Source organism: Scleropages formosus, chromosome 17 (genome assembly GCF_900964775.1).
Source record: "Scleropages formosus chromosome 17, fSclFor1.1, whole genome shotgun sequence".
NCBI classification, from domain to species: domain Eukaryota; kingdom Metazoa; phylum Chordata; class Actinopteri; order Osteoglossiformes; family Osteoglossidae; genus Scleropages; species Scleropages formosus.
Genome location: NC_041822.1, coordinates 10,178,659 through 10,206,234, shown reverse-complemented (window position 1 = coordinate 10,206,234; position 27,576 = coordinate 10,178,659). Strand labels below are relative to the sequence as shown.

The 27,576-nt window shown below is 42.4% G+C and overlaps 1 protein-coding gene across 2 annotated transcripts; it reads left to right on the top strand.

Annotated features, from left to right (window-relative positions):
- The first annotated feature begins 340 nt into the window (after positions 1-340).
- Positions 341-27,376, top strand: LOC108938634 (adenylate kinase isoenzyme 1-like). Of its 2 annotated transcripts, XM_018759421.2 has the most exons (15): positions 341-362; positions 1,351-1,522; positions 10,033-10,219; positions 12,233-12,406; positions 12,524-12,696; positions 13,330-13,443; positions 13,645-13,836; positions 14,412-14,502; positions 15,623-15,690; positions 19,727-19,766; positions 21,447-21,482; positions 22,029-22,192; positions 22,981-23,097; positions 23,376-23,567; positions 25,246-27,376. In XM_018759421.2, exons 2-15 carry the CDS (start codon positions 1,460-1,462, stop codon positions 25,312-25,314), a joined length of 1,680 nt encoding a protein of 559 aa, XP_018614937.1. In that variant the 5' UTR covers positions 341-362; positions 1,351-1,459; the 3' UTR covers positions 25,315-27,376. The 2 variants fall into 2 exon arrangements, with proteins under 2 accessions (XP_018614937.1, XP_018614938.1); XM_018759422.2 differs by lacking the exons at positions 341-362; positions 1,351-1,522; positions 10,033-10,219; ... (4 more) ...; positions 14,412-14,502; positions 15,623-15,690 and adding an exon at positions 16,281-16,447.
- The last annotated feature ends 200 nt before the right edge of the window (positions 27,377-27,576 follow it).

Below are 27,576 nucleotides of genomic sequence, written 5' to 3'. Positions count from 1 at the left end.
ACTAAAAAGCAGTAAACTACTGACATTTCTGTCTTGTTCACTGTAAGCACAGTGAACAAGACAGAAAATCGGTAGTTTACAGCTTTTTTTTTTTGCTTTTGCTTAATATAATGCATTGTTGTATTTAAAAAGCATAATTAAAAACAAGGAGGTAATTTGAACAGTTTATTACCTTGATCCCCCTTCCCAAAAATCACGTGGAACAAGGAGGGGAGGCTGTAGTGTCACTTGCGGCCTGTAGGTGGCGCTAAAGTTCACAACCGCTCCGAGTTTCACTGTTTTCATACGAAAAGTTGCAACAGAGCCCCATATTCAGGAAGAGCAGCTCTCACTTTTGAGTTCAGTGGCCCATTTCAAATCTGGTGAGTGCGTGAGAACACAACGACAAACACACTTCATACATGAAATCAGTTACATTTGTGTCAGAGAAGTGCTGCAGTAAAAAGGTAACAACTGACACTCACGAGGAGGAGAGACAGAATTCGTAGTGTTTCCTAGTTGTTTAAATTCAAATTGTTTATCGCAGCAGGGAGGGAAGGGCTACAATTTTAGTCAAAGCCAGTTTTACATTCTGCACAGAGAAAAATAACAATTATTATTATTATTATTAACAACAGATTAACATATTTATTATGATTGTTATTATTACTGCTCTCTGAAATAATTATACTAGTAATCATAATAATATTATTATAGGGTGTTGGACATATTTGACAAGTTTCAGATTTTGAGAGTCAACTTTCAGTCAGATTTTATCGAAATGGCGAAAATATGTCCAACAACCGAGGACACACGAAAAGCTGGACTATAAAACGACTAAATAAAAAACAAATGCAGTTCTGCTGGTATTCTTCTTGTGTTCCAGGTGAAGAAGTTCGTGTTACGCCGCCGGCTGTGCAAACACGAGCTCCATATAAGACTGTACGGCACGTCGAGTATTAACAACAGCCGCGTGTCTAACAATCGCGATTATGTTCGCTCCGAGCGTCCGGCCTTCCGCGCACAGCACTTGTGTTCAACATCACATTCAGTTCGCAAAACATTCCTGCGTTTCATCTTTAATATAATTTTGGCGAGAGAAAGTGCGCTGTTTTTTTTTTTTTTTCGGAGGAAAGGTGGCAGGACCACGAACCGCGCATGAACTTACTTACACCCAGCCCCCGCAGACACACACACACACACACACACACACACTCTCACACACACGTCGCGTACTTCTACTTTCCCGAGCAGGTTATTGTCGAGAGCAGCTCGGTGGCAAAACTGTTCACGGCAGGGCAGGCACTCAGATTGTTGTAAGTGTGTGTGTGTGTGTGTGTGTGTGTGTGTGTGTGTGTGTGTGTGTGACAGTGAGAAGCACTTCTCCATTTCCTCTCAGTCGCGCACATCTCTGAGAGGCAGAGAGACAGAGAGCGGATCGGAAGGGATCGGATCGGAACGAAGCGGAGCGGAGCGGAGGATGAACACGACGAGCGAAGCCCGCGAGTACCTGTCGAAACGGCGCGTCCCGCAGCTCTTCGAGGTACCGCGCGCCTCCGTCATGTGCCCTTCTTCTTCTTCTTCTTCTTCTTCTTCTTCTTCCAGTCCCCCTGGGGACAGTCAGGGCTTTTGCAACACTTCACGAAATTCTTCGTTCGCATCATCATTCATTGTAACCCTGAGGTAACCCTAACTAACCCTGAGTACAAACACAACGGGCTCTTAACTCAAGCGCGTCCGGCGACAGTCGAGTCGGACGAACGAAGTGAAATGGAGCGACTTCGTTCTCCATTTAGTTGCTTCTAAATAAATCCGCGCAGATGAGCAACACTTATAATAATGTCCAGGTGAGGTGGTGTTCTTTCAGAAAGTAAATTTGTCACTCCGGATGTATTATTACGGTGAAAACACACACGCCACAACAGTGCTGTATGTGAGAAGTGAACTAAATGTAGAACTTTCCCGAAAAAGTTGAAAATGCTGTCATATGTTGTCCTATCCTATTTCCTGTAGGGCTTTTTAATTATGGATACATGATTTTTCTAAGCAGTGATATTACATGTAAAAACTCATAAAGCAGCATCTTCATTAACTGTGCACTTTGTATTCAGTAATATTTGTACATGACTAGTAATGGGTACTTACATTTGTTTATTTAGCAGACACTTCTCCAAAGCGACTTCTGGGGAACTCTACGTAGTGTTGTCAGCCCACACACCTTATTCGCCGTGGTGACTTACACTGCTAGATACACTACTTACAATGGCTCACTCATCCATACACCAGTATAACACACTCTCTCCGTCACTCACACACTATGGGGGAACCTAAACAGCATGTCTTTAGACTGAGAGAGGAAACCAGAACACCTGGAAAAAACCCACGCGGAGAACATGCAAACTCCACACAGACTGAGCGGGGATCAAACCCACACCCGCACTCCTGCACCACCCAGGCACCGTGAGACAATAGCGCTACTCACTGTGCCACTGCGTCACCCCTACTTTTAAGACTTTTTTTTAAGGATACTTTTAAGACAACCACCATGGTACCAGCATATCTGACACGTCATATAAGAATATCACATAAACGTATTTTACCACCATACTTAAGCACTCCTGCATTGAACCTGTCTTCAAAGATGGGGCCTTAGGCGGCTTGAGGAAGATGTTTTTCTTAAACGTGAGCCAAGTCATGTAGCTTTGATCTTAAATGCAGGCACAGCTTTGTTTTTAATGTCCTTTGTTTATGAAGTATAAAGTCCCATGAAGATGAGCGCCTCAGATTTTCCTAATGGCGCAAAAAAAGCTGAGCGCTTCATTCCTCATCAGAAGGATCACTGATCAGGATGTTTCATGACCATCTTCTTGGGACATGTTGGGTGCACATTATTTGTCTCACCCCGTGTATCTGAGAGTTTATCGTACTCTCACAGGAATGTGAGGCAATAAGTTGTGACTGAAAAGGGGACAGAAAAATTCCATTTGAAATAGGTCAAGGATATAGTTTTTAATGTTATGTGTCTAATGGTAGCCTTGTTGATCACAGTGAGTGAGAGCAATTTGAAATTGAGATTCAAGTAATTAATTTGGCATAAAGGAAGTGGGATCACTTTTAATAGTTGAGTCACTTATGCTGATAATTTACTGGGAATGGATAAAAGATGTAAGTGCAAACATTACACCGCAGCATCTCCCCAGTTCAGGGAAATAGCGTAGTGATAACCAAATGAACGTAAAACATTTTACAGTAATAACAATGTTCCGGTATTAGGGAGAGTAGATGATCGTATGCATTCATCTTGAAATCTTAACGCTGCCAAATGGATGTGCAGGAAGGGTAAGCTGAGGTACACGGTTTGCATGGCTAATGCATCTGAAGGAGGGATGAGTAATATGGTCCATGCTTGGCCTGAAAAATAAAAGCAATAATTGCTACATAGGCCCCTCTTTGACAATAATAGGGGAAATGAGGTTCCTGAAACCATGGAGACCCAAGTAGGGGACAGTAATCGTAGGCTTCCAAAACCTGATTTTGTCCGCAAGTGGTAAGTTTTACGTTGAAGCGGAGCAGAGCACGATGATGCACCCAGCAATCCCATGCATACAAAGTTGCCTGTTGCAGAATAAGTTACTGGGGATGTAGTAAGAAACGCAGTATGCTTACACCAGTTCCTGTGTGAGACAATTCACCTATGATCTACTTGTCCAACTAATGTCTAGAGTAACGAGTTCTACTTGTTTTTTCAGCAACAGAGCAAATGTTTCCTTATTTTGATATGATCGCAGCATTCATTCAAGATACACAGGATAAGATGTTACACCACATGCGTATATTACAACGGCTGTACACAAGGATCCAGTCCAACCAACATCACCATGAAGCCACAGAGAACAACGTTCAGCATTGCCAACAAATACATCTCCATGACTCGAGATACTGATCACAATACTCTATTGATCACACCAGGATATAAAATGTGTGTAATGGGATCACAGCTTTTGTGTTGTTTTCTGTTCAGAGAACAGAATGGGTCGACCCTGCTGGTTTCTGTGTTTATTTCCCTGGTTGAAGGTAGTCATAATTTAGTGTGCCTGTTGTTACACAAAAATGAGCACTGCTGGGAATATACCGCTGATATGCTGTATCTCTCATTTCTTGCAAATTGCATTCATTCATTGCTGGAACCTCCAACAAGGTGGTGGAGGTAGAGTTTCCTCTTTCATAATTCATATAACAGCTCCAAAGTTTCAGGCCAGTGCGCACACCGTAGCCTGGGTGTAACCACGGCAACGGGACCTAGTTTACTGCATGTAACTCAAAGCTCTTATTTAGACAATCATTGGAGACCTTGAGAATGTTATGAAGGTAACTGGAAGACTGAATAGTGAATAGCAAAATAATGAAGCGAGCAAAATGTTAATATCGAGGAAGCCTTTGAGGAAGATTGGTTTAATTTTTATGATGTATTGCAAAATTCATATCGCTCGGTTCAAGAAATAGAGCACACACATTTTCAGAACCACAGTAGAAAAATTCCAACTGGGAAAAAAATATTTTGTACAGGTCTATGAACTTATATATCCACTTTAAAACGTTTTGATGTGCTGCATTGCACATGTTTTTGCACTCTTCTGCATTCTGAGGCTCCTTAGAACAAAACAAAAATTCTTGTTCTACAACTTATACCAGCAGTGACACATACAGCATCTATTAGTCTTGACACCTTTACAAGATATTTGTGACTGACTGTTTGTAAAATTCAGACTTACTGATGATAGTGTAAGCTGCTTTTGAAGTCTTTGCTGGTTGATTTGTCATGGCAGTGCGAAAAATACAGAATTTTGCTTTTTGAAGGTGTCTTCCTTTCTCGTGCAGTGTTGTATCACTATGGAGAATTTGTTGGCACTTCTTGACTTTTCAAGAATTACAAAAGAGCAAGAGTGACACTTGTTCATTTATGAAATTCCACAGAAGGAGCATCACTGGCACCTGATCGACTACCTTGAAAGCTTGGCTGACTCGTGCATCTTACACAGTTGCTCTTGGTTAGAGGCTTTGTGCATACTGTCTCCTTGCACAGCAGTATTTTTATTTTTGTGCAATAAATCCATTCTAAGCGATGCACACAAAGTTGAGAACTGTAATCTACATGAAGTATATTAATTTGGGGGGTGCGGTGGCGCAGTGGGTTGGACCACAGTCCTGCTTTCCAGTGGGTCTGGGGTTCGAGTCCCGCTTGGGGTGCCTTGCGGCGGACTGGCGTCCCGTCCTGGGTGTGTCCCCTTCCCCCTCCGGCCTTACGCCCTGTGTTGCCGGGTAGGCTCCGGTTCCCCGTGACCCCGTATGGGATGAGCGGTTCTGAAAATGTGTGTGTGTGTGTGTATATTAATTTGTATTTATAGTTATATTTTACACCGAGAAACATTAATTTAAGGGACCCTGGTCTCAAAAATTCCCATTTAAAGCATATTTAAGTCTGTTACTATTAGTAAAATTTGTTTCTTGTTATTAATTTTAATACTCCTTTGTGTGATGAAAGGGGGTGTGGTGGTATAGTGGGTTTGGCCTTTGCCTGCTCTCTTGTGGATCTGGGGTTCGAGTCCTGCTTGGGGTGCCTTGCAATGGACTGGCATCCTGTCCTGGGTGTGTCCCCTCCCGCACCAGCCTTGCGCCCTGCGCTCACTGCAACCCCGTTTGGAACAAGTGGTTTCTGCCAGTGTGTGTGTGATGAATAACAGTAATATGTTGTTCAGAGAGCCTACGTGAGGGGTAAAAATTAAGACATTTCTCTAACTTTCACCTCACATTGCAGAGTTTATATATTTAGCTATTAAAGAAGTGAGGATGAATTCACTTGCACAGATTTGTTGATGAAACTGTGAGTAACTTACTGAACTACTGTGAAGATCTAAGCCAGCAATTTTGCAGCATTAGCTGTAGGATCTTTGCTCTTCATATATGTACCAGCACCTTCGTAAACACGGCGAAACCTTTTTGTCGACCCAACCGTAGCGTCTATGACGTTCGCTTGAACTGCTCTAAGTACTAAAAATAATTTTTAAAAGTTCATTACGGATGTTTATAGATAAATTTAGCACTACACTCAAGGAAAAAAGAACAATTAAAAACAAATTTTCTCAAGTGTAAAACAAAAGTGACCCTTCTTTGAACCTGTAGTCTACTTTTTATAAGTCTCCCAGGTTGAACTTTCGCTGGTGTCCCCAGTGTCAGTGGACAGTTCTTAACCAGGGTAGGCGAGTCCATCCAATCAGTGTCTGCTACTACTACTACAGCTTTTGTGCTACCAAAGTGGTTCTCAGTGCTAGAACCCAGTTCAGTTTCTCATCTAGTCAGAGTTGGCAGTCAGCCTGCTGTCATCATGCGCTTCACTTCCCCTTCAAATATTGCAGGCAAATGAGGAAACTACAGCTGGCATGAAATAGGAATGGAAAGAATAACAGGAAGGCAAATTGAGGCTAACACTAATTCCAGTCTCCATGTGTCTGGGAATAATCCTTGTTTCAACAGTTAAAACTAATATCTTCCTTATGCAGCACCCATTTCCCTTGACTCTCAGTAGGCAGTGACAATAACAATAACTTTCTGCTGTATTGAAATACAGCATATAGCTGGGGGGTGGGGATATGTGACAGGAGAGATATTGTTTTCCCCGGTCCGGAGCTATGTTTCCGGTGTCTCCTTGTGGTCCCCCCCGAACCCCCCGGTTGGGGAAAGCCAGAACATGTGAAAGACTTCTGAGCTTTAAAAGATATGTGAGATTCAAAGAAGTCATGTCACTTCATAGAAGTGTATGCTCATTTTTCTGACTACAGGGTTATGAAACCACCTTCTCTGGAAAATGATAATGGCTTTAAATTGGTTTACATTAGCAGCTTTTTCATTCATATTTTATTTGATGGCATAAATAGTTTCACTGGTTCGCACCTTGTCTTTTAACGTTGGTGTCGGTGAATTTTAATAGGTTCGAACAGTTCATTCATCGCGTTGCCTTGATGTGAAATGCAAGTGAATTGTGAGCTAGTGAAATGTAAGGCAGGGGGGTGCGGTGGTGCAGTGGGCTTGGCCAGGCCTTGCTCTCTTGTGGGTCTGGGGTTCGAGTGCCGCTGGGGGTGCCCTGCGGTGGACTGGCATCCCGTCCTGGGTGTGTCCCCTCCCCCCTCCAGCCTTGCGCCCTGTGTTGCTGGGTTAGGCTCTGGTTCGCTGTGACCCCATTTGGGACAAGTGGTGTGTGTGTGTGTGTGTGTGTGTGTGTGTGTGGAATGTAAGGCAAATTCTCGCACATACTGAACAAATGGAATATGTGTGTGAGTGAAGCAACAATCTGTGCTTTGCATTCCTCCACCTTGCCCGTACAAGAAACTGGTCCATTAACTTGCTGCTGACAGGAGAAAAACTTCATGAGGAGGTGATTCAGAATCCATCAAAGACACTGCTGCTTCTCGAAGAAACAGAAAATGAGAAGCTTGAGGAAACTTGTGATTGTGACGTTTTTACTGTTTGATAGAAGATTAGATTTTTTTTACTTCATGTTCTTTGAAACCGCTTTTCGTTCCACTGGTTTTTCCCAGAATCCCCTTTTCGTTCCACCTGTTTTTAATGTTTGTCCCTAAAATTACTCAGCTGATGAAGTTTAAAGCAAAACAACAAAGTTTCCATGTTGCCTGTGTTATTTGCTTGTAGGCAATGAGCTTTGAAATACAGTAAATTTACTGTGCCCATCTATTTAGTGAGGGATCTTTCCTTCTCAAAGCATTTTTTTTTTTACAGATGGGTGTTAGTCTTCATGCTTTGCTGCTTGTGCTCACATTGCACATATACACTGCATTTGGTGCTTTTTATCATCTTATGAGAATACCTAGTAAATATCACAATCCACAAGCTCACGGTTTGTTTTAGTTGGGGAACGTCGGTTAGTGATGACACTCATCATCTGTGCTGTAGAGACACTCGTATGAAAGCCTACCTGCCTATAAATGAAATAGTATTGCTATTACTTATTGGCATCGCCAGTGCCTGAGCAGCTATATCTCATTATTTCTTAAACGTGCAGAAAACATTGAACACTTGCTATTTCTTAGATCTAAATGTCTTCCAGCGGGTGCTATGATGGGCAAATCATCTTGAAACCGACATAGCTGACGTACAATGAAGGAGCTGCTGCTCAAGCCGTAATCCATTAGTCTATTCTTTGTAAAAGAAGAAAAATGTATGTGGAATACAGATTTTTATCATCTGTATACAGCAATTTATTTGAAATACATTAAAACACTAAGTTACTAAGATTCCATTTGAACAACTTATTTTTAGGCAATCAGATTTAGTACATATGTTTTTCCACATGTACTAAAGTGAACACCTACCTGTGATTTATAATAAAGAATTTTTTTTAAAAGCGCTAAGGAAAAAAGTGTTTTGTACTCAGGTCTCCGTTTGCTACGGATAGTATCTGTCTTTGCACCACACGGCTTTTTTTTTTTTTTTTTCCTGCTTTTGTGCTTCCCACTGGAGAATACCATCTGAGGTGAGGCTCTCTGTGCTATCAGAGCACTACTCTATGGATTTTTTTTTTTCTCTTAATGGTTTCTGCACATTGTGTTCCACTGATTTATTTATTTAATTTTTTTTTTTTTTTTTGTTCTTTAGAATTGATTTAGCTGGCCCCATTTCACAGAATGAATGGATTCGCGAGTGTCATTTCGCAATGCTGTGCGCCAGCGGTTTTCAGGCTGTGGCGAGAGAAATAATCAAAGGCAGTCAGCCTCATATGATGTTGTTTGAACATCTTGGAGTGTGCAGGTTTTGCTAGTATCGGGCTCACAAACTGAAAGTTTCAAGTTTCTTGATATAGGGTGGGTAGGGCGATGAAGTGGATCTGGACATACACACTGTTTATTCCATTAGAGACTCAGTTTTTTTCCATGTTGATTATTTATTCAAATGTGCGTTTCCTCTCTGGGGGATTGACATGTAAATCCTCAGATATGGTTCTCGGTACATTTGCATCACAAGAAGAAAAGGATGGATGTGGGAGAGAATTTTTTTTCCTGTTTACAGCTGCCCTCTGGTGCAATGAATAGAGCAGTAATTTGCAATTAGTCATTTTCTCTTATTCTCTGGACCCCCGCACCCTCTCTTTCCGTACGCTCTGTATTATAGTGAGCAGAGTCAATAAAAGTTGTACAGTTGCATCCTCGTGAATTTGACAAGGCTGTTTGTGAGGGATAGGGGTGTGGTGGCGCAGTGGGTTGGACCACAGTCCTGCTCTCTGGTGGGTCTGGGGTTCGAGTCCTGCTTGGGGTGCCTTGCGATGGACTGGCGTCCCGTCCTGGGTGTGTCCCCTCCCCCTCTGGCCTTACGCCCTGTGTTCCCGGGTAGGCTCCGCGACCCCGTATGGGACAAGCGGTTCCGAAAATGTGTGTGTGTTTGTGAGGGCTGCTTCCTAGGACACGTCAGTCCCCGGATCACGAAGAGGTGGTCTGGGTGATGCGTCTGGGATAGGACAGTTTCCCCTTTCGGCACGTTCACATGTTTCCTGATCCCCGTTTTAAACTGGGATTCCATCTATCCTTTGAGCATTCCACACCTACAGAGTTTCTACAGAGTCATTGCAGCGGTTAAATGCAACGGTTATAAAGCAGCATATTGGGTGTCTTATTCGATTTCTAAGGGTTTATAGTGCTGCTTTGTATGTAAAAGTAACGGCTCTCACAAGCATCTTGTTTCCTCGCATTTAATCTCTTTCGCTTCTCATTTAGTCCGCCGTACTCGCAGTAAGCACCGTGTGCTTGATACTCTAGACTTATTCGCTTCGTCCTGGATAGTTAGCAGGTCAGTTTCAGATTTGTTTTTTTCTCTTTAAAGTAGGTCATTTGCAAGATGTTTTGAAGCTTTGGTATCGGCACCTTTATTTTTCTTCAGGTATCTAACATTTAGCACGTTTATGGTAATAGACGTGTACATCTGGGAGGAAATTAATGTCTGTGATTTGGGCAACGGTGCGAAACGCTCTGTCCATTTCCTCCCCGACAGAGCATGCTGACGGGGCTGATGTACCACCGGCCCGATGACCCCATGACGTTCCTCGAGAGTTGCCTGCAGAAAGTCCGGGAACTTGGGGGTCCAGAACATGTGTCCTGGGACACCTTCATCGCTCCTGATCGCCGCCCTCTGCCCCCTCTCAGTGTAGGACAAGGCAAAAAGGCGGCCTTAAGGCCAGGTGAGTCCAAGGGCACGATGCCATTCCCTGCAAAAACGTGAATATAATACGTATTGATATTATATCAACTGTTTGTTATAAACCTTTTAGTATGAAACAGATCAAAATATTAAAAAGACTAAAAACATAATAAGAGGGAGCACAAATTGAAATAAAGCAAACACGCATGGATAAAAAAGGTGGAATTTTCAAAGGTTGCAATAAATTTAGTTTAAATTATCCTGTATTCGGACGATAGTGGATTTCATTACAAAGAAGTGCCCGATGGTGAGTGAGGGCTGATGATTAAATGGCACTTAAGTAGGTTGTTATGCAAAACAAATGTAAATGTCATTACTGGCTCTGTGTGTCTGATGAATCAGAAACATTCAAATGATTGACACAAAAAAGTTACAGTGCTTAATTGAGTTTGTTTAAAAAATAAAAAAGAAACCCCACAAATCAAGGCATGGATGTAGAGCGATCCATGTAAGATTATGTTCGGTGTGCTTTCCGTTAGATATACTGTATATGAAAAATGTGACAAGCAAACAGAAAAAAATAACGGCATGTAGGAAGGTGGGTGTGAACATTCTTGAACTGTGTATGTGGTACAGTCAATAAGTTGTAAGACTGGCCACCCCAGTGACGCTGCTGTAGTTCCCAACCATCAGCGTATCCATGTTACAAAATAATAGTGCTGTCGTAATCACACACACACACACACACACACACACACACACACACACACACACACACACACACACACACTCTGGCTGAAGCCACTTATCCCAAGTGGGGTAGCAGCAAGCCGGAGCCTAACCTGGCAACACAGGACGTGAGGGTGGAGGGGGAGGGGACACACCCAGGACGGGACCCCAGTTGGTCGCAAGGCACCCCAAGCGGGACTCGAACCCCGGACCCGCCAGAGAGCAGGACCTGGCCAAGTCTGCTGTACCACCATGTCCCCCTACAGTAATCACTGCAGCTATAATTGTGACAATTGTAATTGTAACAGTGTCACATGGCAGCCAGTGTCAGAGCTTACTGATGCGTATGACAATTAAATTAACGGACAATATAATCCAGTTGCAAAAATGTACATGAATATTAATATGTATGTAATTGTAATACGATTTTTATGGCCCTTTGAAAAAAATACAAATGTGAGCATACATTTTGTCCTTCACTTTAGCTCCAGTTATCTTTTTCTTATATTTTCTTCTTGTCACCTACTTCCTCTGATATGCATCTGGCAAGACACCCACTTCTGTTCACGGGTTGCACACTTCACTGGGTGACGTAACATGCTTGAGGGAGAGCACTTCTCACCCAGTTCCACTTGCATCCCTCTGCGTGCGCATTCGACTCACCATATTTGTCCTTGTGAAGAACGAGAGTGATAGAGGTCAAGTGACTGCAGCCTCCGAAGGGTTCGTAGGCCTGTTTGTCTTCCTAGGGGTTCATTTTCACTGATGGCTGGTAAGGCCTGAAGGTCATTCTGCCCCGGATGCCCACAGTAAATTGCCGTAGGGCGTTAGTAGAGTTGCATTCACATTTACCTTTTATTCATCTAGCAGACGCTTTTCTCCAAAGCGACGTACATCTCGGAGAGAAGTACAAAGAGTGCATTACATCGACAGAAGCAGAGATTTGGATGCACACTCATGATTCTTGAGTGCGGTTGTCACGTTCCACCACGTGAAGCAGTATACAGTACATCACATGAGTAACTGCATGAAGACTTTTCCCTTATTAAGCAAATTGCTATTAAAAAGTTATTAAGCATAAACATTTACATGTTTATCGAGATCAGGGGAGAAGCGAGTCCAAAAGAGGTGAGTTTTGAGACCCTTCTGTGCAGCTTTTTTGAACTAACAAATCACTTAAAGGGTGAAAATGGTGTATCGATACGTTTCAGTTTATTGCCAAAAACGAATGCTGATAACGAAACTGAATGTATAGATGCTTTTGATGACTGGCCATTACACACCAGTGCTGGTGGTCTGCTGGTCTGCTTGTGTCTCCATTCAGAGTCTGGTCCCGGTCCCGGTCCTGGCCCCTACCGCAGATTCGACCGCCTTCCCCCCATCCAGGCGCAGTTCTCCATAGAAAGTGACTCTGATATGACTGAAACTTCTGGCCTCATCCAGGAATATGACGTCTTCGACCCCACGAAGCCCAGGCCCCATATCATTTTTGTCATAGGTAACCATTCAGGTTGAGCAAGTACACGCGCTGTGTTCTCAGAAGCGTCGCTTATTGGCCCTGCTTGTCCTAGCCTTTTTCATACCCCACCTCTCTCTCCCCTCCACATCTTCCCAGGAGGACCAGGAAGTGGGAAGGGGACTCAGTCGGCCAAGATGGCGCACTACTACGATTACGAGTGTGTCTCGGTTGGAGAGATCTTGCGGAACCAGCTGCTGCAGCACGCCCCCAGCGACAAGAAATGGGAGCTGATTGCTCAGATAATTGCCAACGGAGAGCTAGCACCGCAGGTACTCTCTGAGACCGAACCCTGAACGTTTTCCCCAGGCGTCTACTGCTGCACTATGTCAGTGGTGTTTAAGTGCTGGCTTTTAGCTTAAGTGCTGGTTGGTGGTCAATAATGCGCTGCCGCAGAGTATCCAAGACACCGCGTTAGAAGGAAATATGGAGAGCAGAAACAGCATCGGCGTTTACCAGTATTACTATGCTTCTTAACGTAAATAGTATCTGGTTATTAATTTGGCTCTTCGTTTTTTTATGTTTTATTTTATTTTTATATTTTTACACCACCGCTTTCTTACGGCACCTCATACTGTACTTTTGTGGCTAGATTTATCAAAATCAACCAGTAGCATTAGCTTGTGTGAGACTATGTTCCTTGTTGGAAAGGTTAGTAAATTTAAAAATTCTGTCTACACCCCATTTAGGTGCACCATTTAAACGTTGCGGCGTTCCATAGACGTACGCTGGCGCAGTGTTCAAATTATCAACGCTTGTCTCTTTCAAAGCTGCCGAAATTTTGAATTTTTAACCTTTCCTTTCCAGTTTTTTTATGCGGGCTTCATGGGTTTTCCCGTGAACTCGAATTGATTGTCTGTATGTCTGTGAAACGCGCAGTTCAGGTAGCAGTTTCTCGTTTCCAGGAGACCACCATTGAGGAGCTCAAGCACCAGTTTATCAAGAGACAGGATGCTAAAGGCTTCATTGTGGATGGCTTCCCTCGTGAAATATCTCAGGCCTTCACTTTTGAGGAGCAGGTGGGAGAGGCCCTAACTTTCCACTTTCCACCACATACACTTAGATTATATTATGAAAGAGCTAAACCATCAAAGGTACGGTAGAAAGTTGCATCACACATGAATGGTAAACCAGGCTAAAAAAATCCTGTAGTCCCTTTACCGGTTGTAGAGATGCAGTCTACAATATAGTTGTGTCCCAGGCATCCTCTTTGCCTCCAGATTGGCTCGCCGGACCTGGTGGTGCTTCTGGCTTGTTCCAATCAGCAACTCCGACAGCGGCTAGAGAAGAGAGCAGCCCAGCAAGGTCGCCCTGACGACAACACCCACGCCATCGAGAGGCGACTGGAAACCTTCAAACAGAATATCACTTTAATTGCCAAGTACTACCAGGAGAGGGCACTTATCGTCAGGGTAACCAGCTTCACTCTCCACATGAAAACCAGCTTGTTGTGAGAAGATTAAACATTTGTCATTTTTATAGCACTGGTCATCTCAGTCCATATATAGTTTGTGAGATTACTCATTAATTCACTGTTTTTTCCATAATAACCTCAGATACATGTCTGTCCCCCACATTGAAAACATTTCTACCTACAGTACTTCAGTAGAACCTCCTATGTTAAACATAACCGGGCTTTCATTTTGTTGCCTTGGCAACACACATCCCCTGTAAATGGTCACAGAATACCACAGCCGCAAGCAGAAAATGCATCCATTGGTATATTCAGTTTGGGATTAAAGCCATTCATTTTCAGAACTCCCATCTAATACTTGCATAACCGCAAGGTTCGTTCCCTGTTCATACTGCATTTTACAGTCCAGCTTTGTGCTCTTCTCAGAGCCTGTTAGTTTAGTATCTTGTAAAGTTCAGCTTTAAAGTAAAGTAACATTCTGAGAGGGGAGATGACACCTTCCTGTTCAGTAAAAATGAAGCACCCCAAAATAGTTGTGTCCCTGGTCTTGGCTAAGTCTGTGCTGGTGTCCAGATTGATGCAGATCGAGAGGAGGATGACATATTCGCTGACATCAAAGCGGTCGTGTCCGAAAGACTCTTTCCCAAGGGGGAGGAAATGGAGGGTAAGAGAATTTGTTGCTTTCACCTATTTCCAGTACAGTCACAAATGAATGAAAAGCACATCAAAAAGAAGTCTGTGCTAAGATTTAAGAAATATTGACATTATATTTGTCTCCAAGTTGCCGCTGCATGCGAAAGTGTGACTCAAGGCAAGGCCATGAAGTTTGCCAGTTGTGTCCATGCTCACAGATGTCAGTGGGAAATTGTTTGTCTGAGAGCACTGACTTATATGATAACTTTTGTTGCCTTGGCTAGTAATGTAATGGACTGAATGAATGAAACTTCTTGCCTTCAGAAATTTGTGTGATTAAGTATGGAGAATGTGCCTACTGTTTAGAGAAATTATGACTGTTCAGTTCTTTTGTTAAATGCATTGTGCATATAGTGGGAGGGTGGGGGGTGAGGGGGGTAAATGGAAGAAAACTAAAAAGTTTCAAGTTACATTACAATGACAGATCATTTAATGTTTGCAGTCCTCTGACTCAAAATTCTCAAGTAATTTCACTGTTTGAAATTAGCATTCTTGACTATTTATTTAGCTCATTATTAATTTGCTTATTCTTTGTCTAAGACAACATATAATGAACAATACGGTACAAAGTGCTTACACAGTTATGAAAGCCCAGTGTGCAGCAAATAAAAGCACATTTTGCTCCTTTTTTTGGTGTGCGTTGCTTTTCATTCTAAGCATTTGACTCATTACTTGTTAATTTTCTTTTAATTTCAGTAGCCAGAGGGAACATGTTTTCTTTAAGAATGAATACATGAAATGCACACACACATTGACTGAAGCCTCTTGCCCCAAGCGGGGTCGCGGCAAACCGGAGCCTAACTCGGCAACACAGGGCGCAAGGCTGGAGGGGGAGGGGACACACCCAGGATGGGACGCCAGTCCATCACAAGGCACCCCAAGCGGGATTTGACCCCCAGACCCAGCAGAGAGCAGGACCTGGCCAAACCCACTGCGCCCCCTGTAAATGAAATGTGCAGTACATATATAAAGTAAACGTTAATGCTGCATTTGTCATTTTCTTAAAGCTGAACAGTTTCCTGCAGCTCTTCAGATACAGGAAAATGGTAAAAAAAAATGTAACCGGCATTTTGTGTTTTTTGGTGTCGCAGGCTTTGCCGATGCAGACGCGCTTCAGGAGGATGATGGGGAAATTGAATCGGCGGGGGCTAGCGGAGAGGTGAGAAATCGAGCACACACGGGATGTAACAGTAACAAACACACTAAAACCTCAGGTTTTAGCAATCGTCCTTCTGCATCACCACTACCGTTGTCCTCCCTCCTTCCCTTTTCGGTAGTCTAACTTTTCTGAATATAAAATTTGTTCTTATTCAATAGTAAAAAAATCCCATGTTGACCTGCACAGAAAACCTTTTTATAAAAAAGGGAACTGCAAGCTGATCGTCTTTATCCATGCATCCATGCAGTTAACAGCTCCAATCCCCTGAATAACATGAAACGGTAGTGCCAACGGTGTCCAGTATTGAGTGCATTATTGTAACCAGACTTGGAATGTGGAAGTTAGAAATAAATGGGTCAGTTTTTATTAACGGAAGCGCAGCTCGCAGCATCTTAATAAAACCCCACCCTTGCTACAGGAAGCCCTCGGTCTTGCTGTAGTTAACTGTCCTGCGGGAGAGGCTTGGTTTGCGGAATGTGAACGCGAGCACCGCATGCAGGAGCAAGTATCGCCCTCCGACAGCACAAGAGAGCTTTTCACAAGCACCCCCCTCCCTTTTGCTAGCTTCTACCTTCCCAGAATGCACTGCAGCCGGAGCTGCCTTAGCGCTATAAAAAGGCAGAGGGAAGAGGAGGGGAGGGGTCGGCGAGAGGCAGAGAACGCCGCTTTGACAGGCAGCGCACACACGCGACCTCCTCGGATTAGACGCTGCGGGCGAATCGCGGAGAGGAGTCAGTCCGGAGGACGGCGGCTAACGGTGTGTTTTTTCGTTGCGTATCGGCGCTCGGAGGGGCGCGAGGGGGTCAGGCTGGGCTGCCGAGCGGGCTGGAAAGTGGCACGTTGCCTGTCTAAGCTCATCAGCTGCTTTTCTCCGGCCTCGTAACAGATTAGTGTAACGGAAAGGCGACAGGCCGGTCAGATGCTCAGACAAGCTGCCCGGTCCGATGAGGGATGGAAGAGCGTAGCTGTCAGGGAAATCCTGTCAAACTCCCCTCCTTTCCTGCTTTGCTTTTCTCTCTTAGGCCATTTATTTTTTTCTTAATACTGGGATATAAATAGAAGACCACGAGCGCCGGGCGTATATTTCAAAGTCAACTGTTGTCTCAAGAGACTCAGTTAAAGGTTATTTGGATGGCAAAACATACAGGAATTCGGTGAGATTCATCCTGTTCCTTCTCCCTTCGGTTGATTTTGAGGGGAAGCCATGGTGTTGCTCTGGCTACCTAGAGCCTTTCCATAGCGAGTGTCGACTAAACCCCTTGCAAGCCACTGATTCTGTGTTGTAGATACAAGGGAACCCCGGCCGGAGAAGTCCAGAAGGTAGAAAGCAGAGGGTAACTGCAGGTAGCTCCAGTTCCCACTGCAAATCCCGCCACTGCAACACTGCATAATTCCCCCCGGTGCCTAACTTTCCCTTGAAGGTACACGACATGCTGCACATCACACTGGGATGACCTACTGGGGCATTAGCAGTCTGAATAGACTGCTTCCCAGTGTTTACATTTAAGCAGTTTTTGTGCCAGTCACTAATGTAGTAACTCCTGTACTGGAAGCTGTGATGCAGTTGTCAGAAAAGCATTTTTAAAGCGTTTGCCTTTCAGTTTGTAGATGGGGTTATCACAGTAAAAGGGGGCTTTTGTGGGTCATTTCACGCACTTACTTTATTTAATCCCGCGTTAAGACCCAAGTGTCCTAACAATGGCCGCGAGGTCCGTTTTTGAGAAGATTATGAACATAACTAGTACGTTTCGTTCTTTCCTTATATTTAAATCTGTAATTAAACATGCACCTTCTTGGAGCTGTGATTCGTATAGGGGAAGAACAGTCTAGTTCCTTAGCCTAGACTGACAGCCCGTGTGTGCTGAGAATACTACGAGCATGTCCAAGAGGTGATATTGACATAAGGAGATGTGAGCTGTCAGTCGACCACAATGACCTTGCTTTGAGGAGGATGCTGTAACAGCTGTATTTTGTGTCATCCCATATGTCGTGTCACTATTCCCACAGTCTCTGCTTGACCTGGCAGATGTTCATTGTTAATACTCGGCGTTTCAGTACTGCTATAATTTAAAGAAATTATTTAATTTTTTTTTTTTTTTTTTTATCTATTTATGCAGAAATTTCATACAGAACTAATCAAAAGTTTGAGCACACCTGGAAAACCTAGCCGATACCTGTGTGTCATGAACTGCACGGAAGAAAGTGAAAGCAAAGCCAACTCACAAGTGTCTTACATCTCTTGGAACTGCTGCGGAAGAGCTGGGAAGACATGTTGACTGAGTTCCTGCTCAAACTTAACTAATTACTCATAAAAAAGGAGTTTGCGGCTGGTTTACTCAAACTTTTTACTCGTAGCGTATGCACATGCAGAAGAGGAAATTTTTAATGTATTTATTTTCATTTGCAGTGGAGACATGTTTATTCAAGAATGCTGAAATGGCCAAAACACACACGTACACGCACACACACACATTTTCAGAACCGCTTGTCCCATACGGGGTCACGGGGAACCGGAGCCTACCCGGTAACACAGGGCAGAAGGCCAGAGGAGGAGGGGACACACCCAGGACGGGACGCCAGTCCGTTGCAAGGCACCCCAAGCAGGACTCAAACCCCAGACCTACTGGAGAGCAGGACTGTGGTCCAACCCACTGCACCACCGCACCCCATGGCCAAACATCCAGTTAAATTTGATTATGTTTAAATCCAGAGATTTTTGCATTTTATTCATTTTACTGGACAGACATAATTTTGTTATTGAAAGACAATCAAATAAACTGCTAATCAAATTTTTTCAGCTTTTAGTTCATCTATAATGGCCCTGTGTGTAAACTGTGGCTTCCTCTTAGCGCAAAGTGCTTCCTAAGATAGTGTTTCTGCAGAAATCAGTGACCTCCTGCTTACGCCAGAGAAACTCTACAATATAAGACTTTGATGAAGGGCAGACAACAGCTTTAATACGGCATGCTTGCAAATGATGTCTTAATAGATTTATTATGTCACCTTAAATTGTGGTTCACTTTGTGGGAATGGTGTTAGCAATTTCATGTGTAGTTCATATATAGCTTGAGTAATGTATATTATCTGTCGTATGGAAGTATTCTTTAACAGTGCTGGAACCTTTCTGAGGGCAAAAGAGAAAATCTTGAATGAATGAATGAATGAATGAATTTGTATTGTGCTTTGGTTTACATACATTTTTTATGAAGAAAAAAGTGTTAGGGCTCACAGTAGGGCTATTAGTTAAAAATAGTAGCAAGCAGCTATTCAGTAATAGGATAGGTTTTCAAGTTTGGGTCACTCTTAGTCTGAGAAAAGGTAATTATTCAGAAATGGTCCAGTAAAATACTGTTCTTTTTAAATTTGTGAAGACATTGTAAACTGTTGAAGATGTTAAAGCAAAGCACCAGAAAATAAATGATCACAGCAGTAGTAATCATCTTAAAAAGTCATATTGGAAAAGCCTTATTTTGAAAAATGCAGGTTTTAAGGCTTTATTTTTGATGCTTTTGAGTGAAAGAGCCATCCCCTTTAAGCCTGTTTTGATATTCTTGCAACTACTCTTTTATTAGGTTTTCCACATTGTCTCTCATCTTATGTTCATGCTTGAGAAAGTGGTTATAATTTCTGCCTTTTTAAACAGATTCTTGACTGTTTTGTTAGTAAAGGGTGCAGTTTAACAGGAATATTTTTGTGGTTCCGTTTCACGAAGCATTGTTCTTAATTAAAATGTCATTTTTAAAGTACAAGTCACAAAAAATACTGCCCATCACACTGGCTCCAGTTATCCTTCAATTATTACAACACAAATGAGCTTTGTTTTTTCTTTTTTTTTTTTTTTTCTTTTTTTTGTTCAATCGACCACAGCAAAACACAGTTTAGCTGGAGTGCTTGTTGTTGCCCAGCACTCTACCTAAGCTGTGTTTCACATCAGTTTACATGTGAATGAATTAAGCCACATTAGCTGCTTGTTTCAAATCACCCCTTTTTGAAATTAAACAATTGTATGATGTATTTGTCTCTAATGTGTTTTCAGGTCGGAGGATTCTTCTTCATTGAACAGCTCATCATGGCGGGTAATTACCACCCCTAACTGTTTATATTTCCGTATCTAAAAACATGTCAAATTCAGACAATATGTTAGTTCATGGGTCATAGAGCAATAACATTTTGGTAATTACTAATATTGATTAGTGCATGTCGAGGGTGTATCCTACCTAGCACCGTATACTTCTGGGATAGGCTCCAGTCCACCATGACCCTGCATTAGGACAGGCAGATATCGGAATGAGTGAGTGTGGTAAGTGAAACTTATGCAGGTGAAGTGAATTTTGAGGTATTTATCTCTAGGTGTAGAGTGCAGTTCTGGTTTAGGTGTGTAACTACACAGAAATTATAAAGCGTCAGAATGGTTTTATCATTTTAAAAAGGCCAGAGAAGTTTCAGTTCATTAAGCATGTTGCTCATTGTTTTATTGTCATTGTGTGGCTCATTTCTCACTTAATTGTAATGATTAGGCTTATAAATGTATGGCCCTGCATGTCAGCATGAGTTAGATCTGACAGGAGGTTTACAGTAGGCCATTTACCTGACAGTTACATGATTATTTTGCTTCATTCATATATTTTAGCTGTTACAATATGCGGCTTCAGGGTAAATTTAGTTTGACACTGATTGCGGCGCAGACTGCCATTATTAAATCACGTGACTAAGTAGTTTTGTTTAAGCAAAGACACTGATTGTACAAAACAAGGTTTACTGTCAGCGGTTCAACAGCTGAGTTTCAGTGTTATTTTCTTTAGTGTATATTCCATGGTTCATGGTGTAAATTGGGCTGCCTACAAGTGCCTCCTGCTGGAAATAAATTCAACTGCAGCAGCTGGAAAGTGACCCCGTGGGAGTAAGATTTCACTTTACCTGGAAGGCAGTCACATGAAAGACCCTGCTTCTTAGTGGACAGCAGTTCACTTATGGTGTAAATAGTGATTGTCTAGAAATGCTGAACAATGCGCTGGTTAGTGTTTAACAGAATATGCCTCTGGGTGAAAATGTATTGCTGTTTATGTAAAGGTGCTGACGGTACGAACTGTGTAAAGTATTGAATGTATGCATTGCACCCAAATCTCTCCCTCTGTTGATGTAATGCACTTTTTGTATTGTTCACTGAGATGTGCATCGCTTTAGATAGAAGTGTCTGCTAAATGAAAAAATGTGAATGTAATGTAGCAGATTTATATTATTTCCATAATGATGCTTCAAGAGAGGGGGTGCGGTGGCGCAGTGGGTTGGACCGCAGTCCTGCTCTGCGGTGGGTCTGGGGTTCAAGTCCCGCTTGGGGTGCCTTGCGGCGGACTGGCGTCCCGTCCTGGGTGTGTCCCCTCCCCCTCCGGCCTTACGCCCTGTGTTGCCGGGTAGGCTCCGGTTCCCCGTGACCCCGTAAGGGACAAGCGGTTCTGAAAATGTGTGTGTGTGTGTGTGTGTGTGCTTCAAGAGACTTTTGAAAATAGGTGATGTAACTGAAGTACATGAAAGTAATATTTCAGGATTTAAACTGACCATATCCTAACGTTGGATTGAGAAAAATATTATTCATGGCTCTTGTCTGTGTATTGTTTTCTTCTCTGATTACATTAAGAATTTCTTAAAATAAGAAATAACGGATTTTAAGACAGGAGACAGAACCAGTTTCTGCAGATTATATATTGAAGCTATGGATCTTTAATATTCTAATTTTTCTCTTTTTTTTTATCTTTCAGAAAAACTGAAGGGGCGCAAGATCATCTTTGTTGTGGGTGAGTGTTATTGTAGGCACTTGATATCAGTGATTTGCTGCATCTTATGTAACATGAAGATGTGCTTATTTAGAGAGAACAGGCAAGTCGAAAAGCTATCTAAATTGAGGGTAAACTAACAGGGATCACCCCATGAATTTGTGAAATAACAAAAAATTCAAAAAGACCTCAATTAAATTGTCAGTCTATCGAAACTGCATGACAGCGAGAAACTGGGAATTTTATACAGAATGAATTGTGTTCTTGGCAAATCGAGTAAGGTGTATCATAAAGTATGACCCAACATTGTATTATATTGTGGTTTCTGGACATTTATCTGGGTCTGTATGTTTACTCACTGACTCTCCGAGTTATATCCTGTTATATCCTCAGTTGATCTATAGATTGACACGCATTTAGATTTTATTCTATTAGTGATGCCAAAAACTGTCTGTTTAAACAACTGACGTTCCTAAACAACCAAGTCACTGTAGTCATCTGTCTGTTGCCACAAGTGGTGCCGTCTGACCATTCTTTTGCTCCTTCCTCTTCCTCGCTGTCTCCCAGGAGGGCCTGGCTCTGGGAAGGGTACGCAGTGCGAGAGGATCGTCGCCAAGTATGGCTACACTCACCTGTCCACAGGTGATCTGCTACGCGCCGAGGTCGACTCGGGGTCTGAGAGAGGCAAGCAGCTGTCTGCGATCATGCAGAAGGGAGAGCTGGTTCCCCTGGTGAGCAAGGCTACTCATCTGACATCTTGGTCATTGGTTGGCAAGGTATCGTAATGGATGATGACCCAGCCTAAATAACAAAAAGCTGCAAATCGAAGGGTCAAGGTGTTACACTCACCCCCTCCAATTTTTTAAATTATTAAGTTCTTTGTTCGTTATTATTGCTTGTTCAGTACGGGGTCATGGTGACCCGTAGTCTAACCCAGCAGCATAGGGCATGAAGCAGGGTACAGTAAAACAATAATAGCCCTGAATGCGATGTTAGTCCCTTTCAGGGTTTTATGTAACCTAATGCAATCACAATCATTATAGCCTCACAATTGTTATGATGCTAATCTAAATTTGTCATTTCAGGCATTTAAATACACTGAGAGTGACTTTTTACAGCTATCTGCAAAATGTGAAATATCTAAATAACTGCATTAAGATGTCCAGCAAAATCTAGTGTGGGACATGGTTTATTTCATAAAAAATGACAAAGGAGGTGATTATTGAAATAATGAGGCCCACAGGAGCTATCAGAACTCTCAATATTTTTTTAGTTAAATTTGCTTCTCTGCCATCCCTGGTGAGTTTTAATGGAGCCTGGCTTATTTGATTTGCTGCAGTGATTACCTAGTGAGGTGTCACAGTGGCCCTGAGGTTGTTAAAAACAGACCGTCGTGGCCTGGTTTAATCCAAGCTTGTGTAAATGACGCTCTGGCATTTTGTGGTGTCTTTCCAAAAGCAGTGGGGATGATGATTTATGGGACCTTTTCACCTGGAGCTCTGTGCGCGTGTCTTTGCAGGACACAGTTCTGGACATGTTGAAGGATGCAATGATTTCCAAAGCTGATGTCTCTAAGGGCTTCCTGATAGATGGCTACCCCCGAGAGGTCAAGCAAGGCGAAGAGTTTGAGAAGAAGGTGCTGGCTCAGAACATCAGAGATTATTGCTCTGAAGCAAGGCTCTCAAAAACAATATTTACTAGTACAAAAAAGTGATGAATGCTCATTTCTCTGCCAAGTTACACAAATATTTTGAAAGAAACCCCTCAACCCTTGGTTTCCATATGGTACTGGATAACTGATTTTAGCGCAAAGTTAAGGACACATTTATCATGTACTTCCTTGATTCTGTTTGCCAACATGCAGACATCTCCTCATTAGTATCTGTGTGTCGCTTTCTTGACTTTTGCTCGCAGATCGGGCCTCCGGACTTGCTGTTGTACATCGACGCAAAGGCCGAGACCATGCTGCAGAGGCTCGTAAAACGTGGCGAGACCAGCGGCCGCGCCGACGACAACGAGGGCACCATCAGGAAACGGCTGGACCTCTACTACAAGGCCACAGAGCCGGTGATTGCCTTCTATGAGGACCGTGGTATTGTCCGAAAGGTGAGAGAACACTCCTGTTAACTCGACTTTCCTCAGTACGTCCAAAGGTGTCCAGTCATGGTTTCCTAGGGCTCTGCTGTGTGCTGGTTGTTAATCAAAATGAACTCTTTATTGATATGTTTTAATTGATTGGCTAGCTTGCCATGCCACACGGTGTCTCGCGCTGCCAATTAGAGCTGAAATAAAAAGGACTAATCTGCAATCTGTCATGTCCAGACGAGAGACCGACACGGACGTGTATTGCTGTAACATCCGGACACAGATGTAAAGTATAATGAGCCCACGTGCAGAGTGTATGTACAAGTGCACAGTGCAGACTGTAGAGTAGAGAGTAGAGGTGAAATGTGACATAGAAACACAGCATATTCTCACGAAGGTGAAAAGTGAAACGAGAATCTGCGAGTAGAACTTGACTACAGAGGTGTGGTGAAATACTGGACTGGAACACTGGACCTGGACAGGAGAAAAAGAGGCAGGAGTAGACAGGACAGGCACTCGGGACTGGAACATAAACACCTATGGGACAAGACTTGAGAAACGGGTAACTGAAGTTCGCTAGGAGATCACAGTGAAACGCTGATTAAGAATCCGTGATTTAGCCTCAGTCATTTCTTCCTTTTATACTTGACTAATCAGCAGATTGTGCACAGGTGCATGGGTTTGGGTTTAGCGGTACTAAGTGGCCCCAAGGGATGCTGTCCCTGTGGGTCGTGACACTATGCGATTATTTGCAATTGAACACTTCTGGGTTTAACATGAAGCATCAATATAGCCTGCAGTGGTAGCAGTTTGTGCAGCAAGTACAAATAAGTAAATGTGCAAGTTTAAGTGTTTTCTTCCATTTTTCATGAATAAAATGTAAGACAGAATTAACCTTTTTGCTAAAATATATAGTGTTATTGAGGCAGCATATAGCACAGCAGCTTAGAAAATGGGCTGGTGTTCTGAATGCAACATATTTATTTTCACTGATATTGTATCCGGGGGGGCGTGGGGGCACGGTGGCGCAGTGGGTTGGACCGGGTCCTGCTCGCCGGTGGGTCTGGGGTTTGAGTCCTGCTTAGGGTGCCTTGTGATGAACTGGCATCCTGTCCTGGGTGTGACCCCTCCCCCTCCAGCCCTATGCCCTGCGCTGCTGGGTTAGGCTCCGGCTCCCCGCGACCCTGTATGGGACAAGCGATTTCAGATGATTGTGTGTGTGATATTGTACCTATTGAACCTCCAGCGAGGTTCTTGTCATGAATTGCTCTAGTAAAAATATCAAACTGTATAAATTCCCTAAGCTATATTTTATCAGTCTGCTTAGGCTTTATAAGTATTAATGCATGAGTGGAGATGAAAAAAAGAAATTCTAAATAATGTAAGTAAATTTCATTTAATTTACAATATAGTTCATCACTTACGGTTTTTTTGCTGTTGTTCTCACTGTTAATTTTTCAAAAATCATCCCTTTGCTGCTGTGATTATTTTCAGTATTTTGCAGTAATATTAACAGTACATCTTTTCAGAATGTGAAATGGCATCTGGGTGTTTTAAGTTTGCATATACTTGTTAAGTGTTAAATGTTAAGAAAGAAAACATTGCACAAGAACAGTATGCAAGTCTGTGATTTGATCCTTCAGCGAAAACCTTTACGAGTGAAGATTCTGATTAAATGTGTGTTCTCCGCTCTCTCCAGATCAATGCCGAAGCCAGTGTGGATGAAGTGTTCGGCCATGTAGCTGCTGCCATCGAGTCCTTGAAATAGGTTCAAGGTGTTTTGAAAGAGCTGTGTCTTTTCGTCGGCTTTTAGACACTTTCCATCATGCCCAAACAATCCAGTTGTTGAGTCACTTTGTTTAAAATGAAACGCCCTCGAGAGACAAGCTGCCTTAACTTTCACCTCCCTTGAGTGACCAGCCAGTGTTACACAAATCTCTGGGCCAAAGTCTTGTCTCCATAATTCACGTGTTTACAGTTTTTTCTTTTTTTTTTTTTTTTTTTCTTTAAAGAAAAAACGTCGAAACCAGCAAAATAAGGCTGCTGTTGTGAAGCCAGGTGGGGTGTGGGGTTACGAGGGCCCCCTCGTGAGTCTCGCACTCCAGCGGTTTTCCTTGGTACTGGAGACTGTGTGCCAGCGAATGTCTCAACACTGCTGGCATCTCCTGCTGAACAACAAGCTTCTCTTTCATGGGAGTCCTTCCTTGTGTTTCTCAGTCCTGAAGGTCCCATCTTCTGGAAAACTTCACCTCCTCTCTGTGTTTATATTTTCACCTCATTTTACATGTCTTGTTGAGACAAAAATCGTAATCGACTGCGACTGGGGAAACAGAGGGCATGACTGTAACACTTGCCTGGAATTGACTGCGTAATACTCAACAGCATTTTTAATCAGTTGCAGACACTGTAAAGAAAGTAAAACCTAGGTGACCGGTTGTATAATGTACATTTTAAAATGTGTTTCATACAAAAGAGAAAGTAGTTTATTTGGCCACCGTCAAGCAGCTGTGATTGTTTTGTCCACCAAAACACCTTATTCATAGGCAAAGGTAAAAAAAAAAATGTCTAATTAGTTAACGGATGTTTTACAGCCTCTTTTGCAAAAGGCTAATAGTAGTCATATTGTGTGTATTTTGATAATTTATATTTTTTATATGTATATATATACTCACACATACCTGTACTGGCTTTTGTGTAGGATGGGTTCATCTTTATTTTTAAATTCGCGGTAATGTATAAAATGGAGACGAATGTAGTTACACTTAACTGGGCTCAGAGCAATTAATTATTATGTTCAGTTACACTATTTAATTTTGCTAAGATCTGTTTTAATTCCCTTTTGCAATACATTTTACATTTTAGGACATGAAAGTACATGTACCTTAGAATTTGAATGTTCGCCTGCTGTCTGTCCGATAAGCATAAAAGCATTGTGAATTTACTGTTTACAGTGTGAATTTGCCCATCTTTGATGTCGTATTTTAGTTTAGATTTTCACACTATACACTTTGTGCTGTATGTAAACACTACTATGAGAATAAATAATACCTAAAACATAATAATACATATATACATACATATATATTATAATAAAGAGAAATATTCCTGAACATCTCTTTTGCATATTAAGACCTTGAGTATAGATGCATACTGTTAAGTTCATGTGTTGCTCCAGATAGAACTGAACATCAGTTTGTTAATAAACTGAATAACTAATTAATTGGCATTAATGAATTAACTAACTTGCTGAATATTGATCCTGTCTGCTAGTTAAAAAGACTGCTATAAATTTGTTGTGTGGTGCAATACACCATTTGGTTGCTTTCTGTATTAATTTAGATGGAAATAATTTTTTTTTTTTTTTTGCAAATTCCAGATTTGTACTTAGCCACAAGTTTATTTTTTGTTTAACTGTTTTAACATTTGCTCTTGCACTCACACATGCAACGAATAAGTGTTTAGAGGTTAGTTACTAATTTTGCTTTGAACCCCTATTAAAAAAAAAAAAAAATTGGAAGAATAAAGGAAAAAGGTGAAATGATATCCGAGGGTGAGTGTTAGTCCGTTGGTATTTTACAGAGTTGCCCATGCCCATTGTCCCCTAACAAAGCACTTCTCCAGCACATAGCAGCACAGACTTTACTCTTGTAGTGACTCACCTGGAGATGATCACTTTCTTTTATTCCTATGAACTCAGTACACAGGTAGTAGTGCGTAACTCCAGCTGCCATGTAAGGCACCCTGGTCCTCTGGCTCATGGCGTGTTGATGATTTAGTTTACTAGGCTATTGTCACCAGAGAGTTTGTAAATAAGCAAACCTGAAAATAACATCTGCTCCTTAAATAAAAAATCAAAGAAGTGTTGTTGGGTTATTGAGCAGTGAAAACAGTGCCCTCTGAAATTGATTGAACAAACTGCTTCACTCGCTTCAGACTGTCCATATACAGGTGAGAGCTGGGAAGCAGAACACCTGGCCAAGAGCACGCGGACATGGGAAGAACATACAAACTGCACAGCTATGTATCCGGA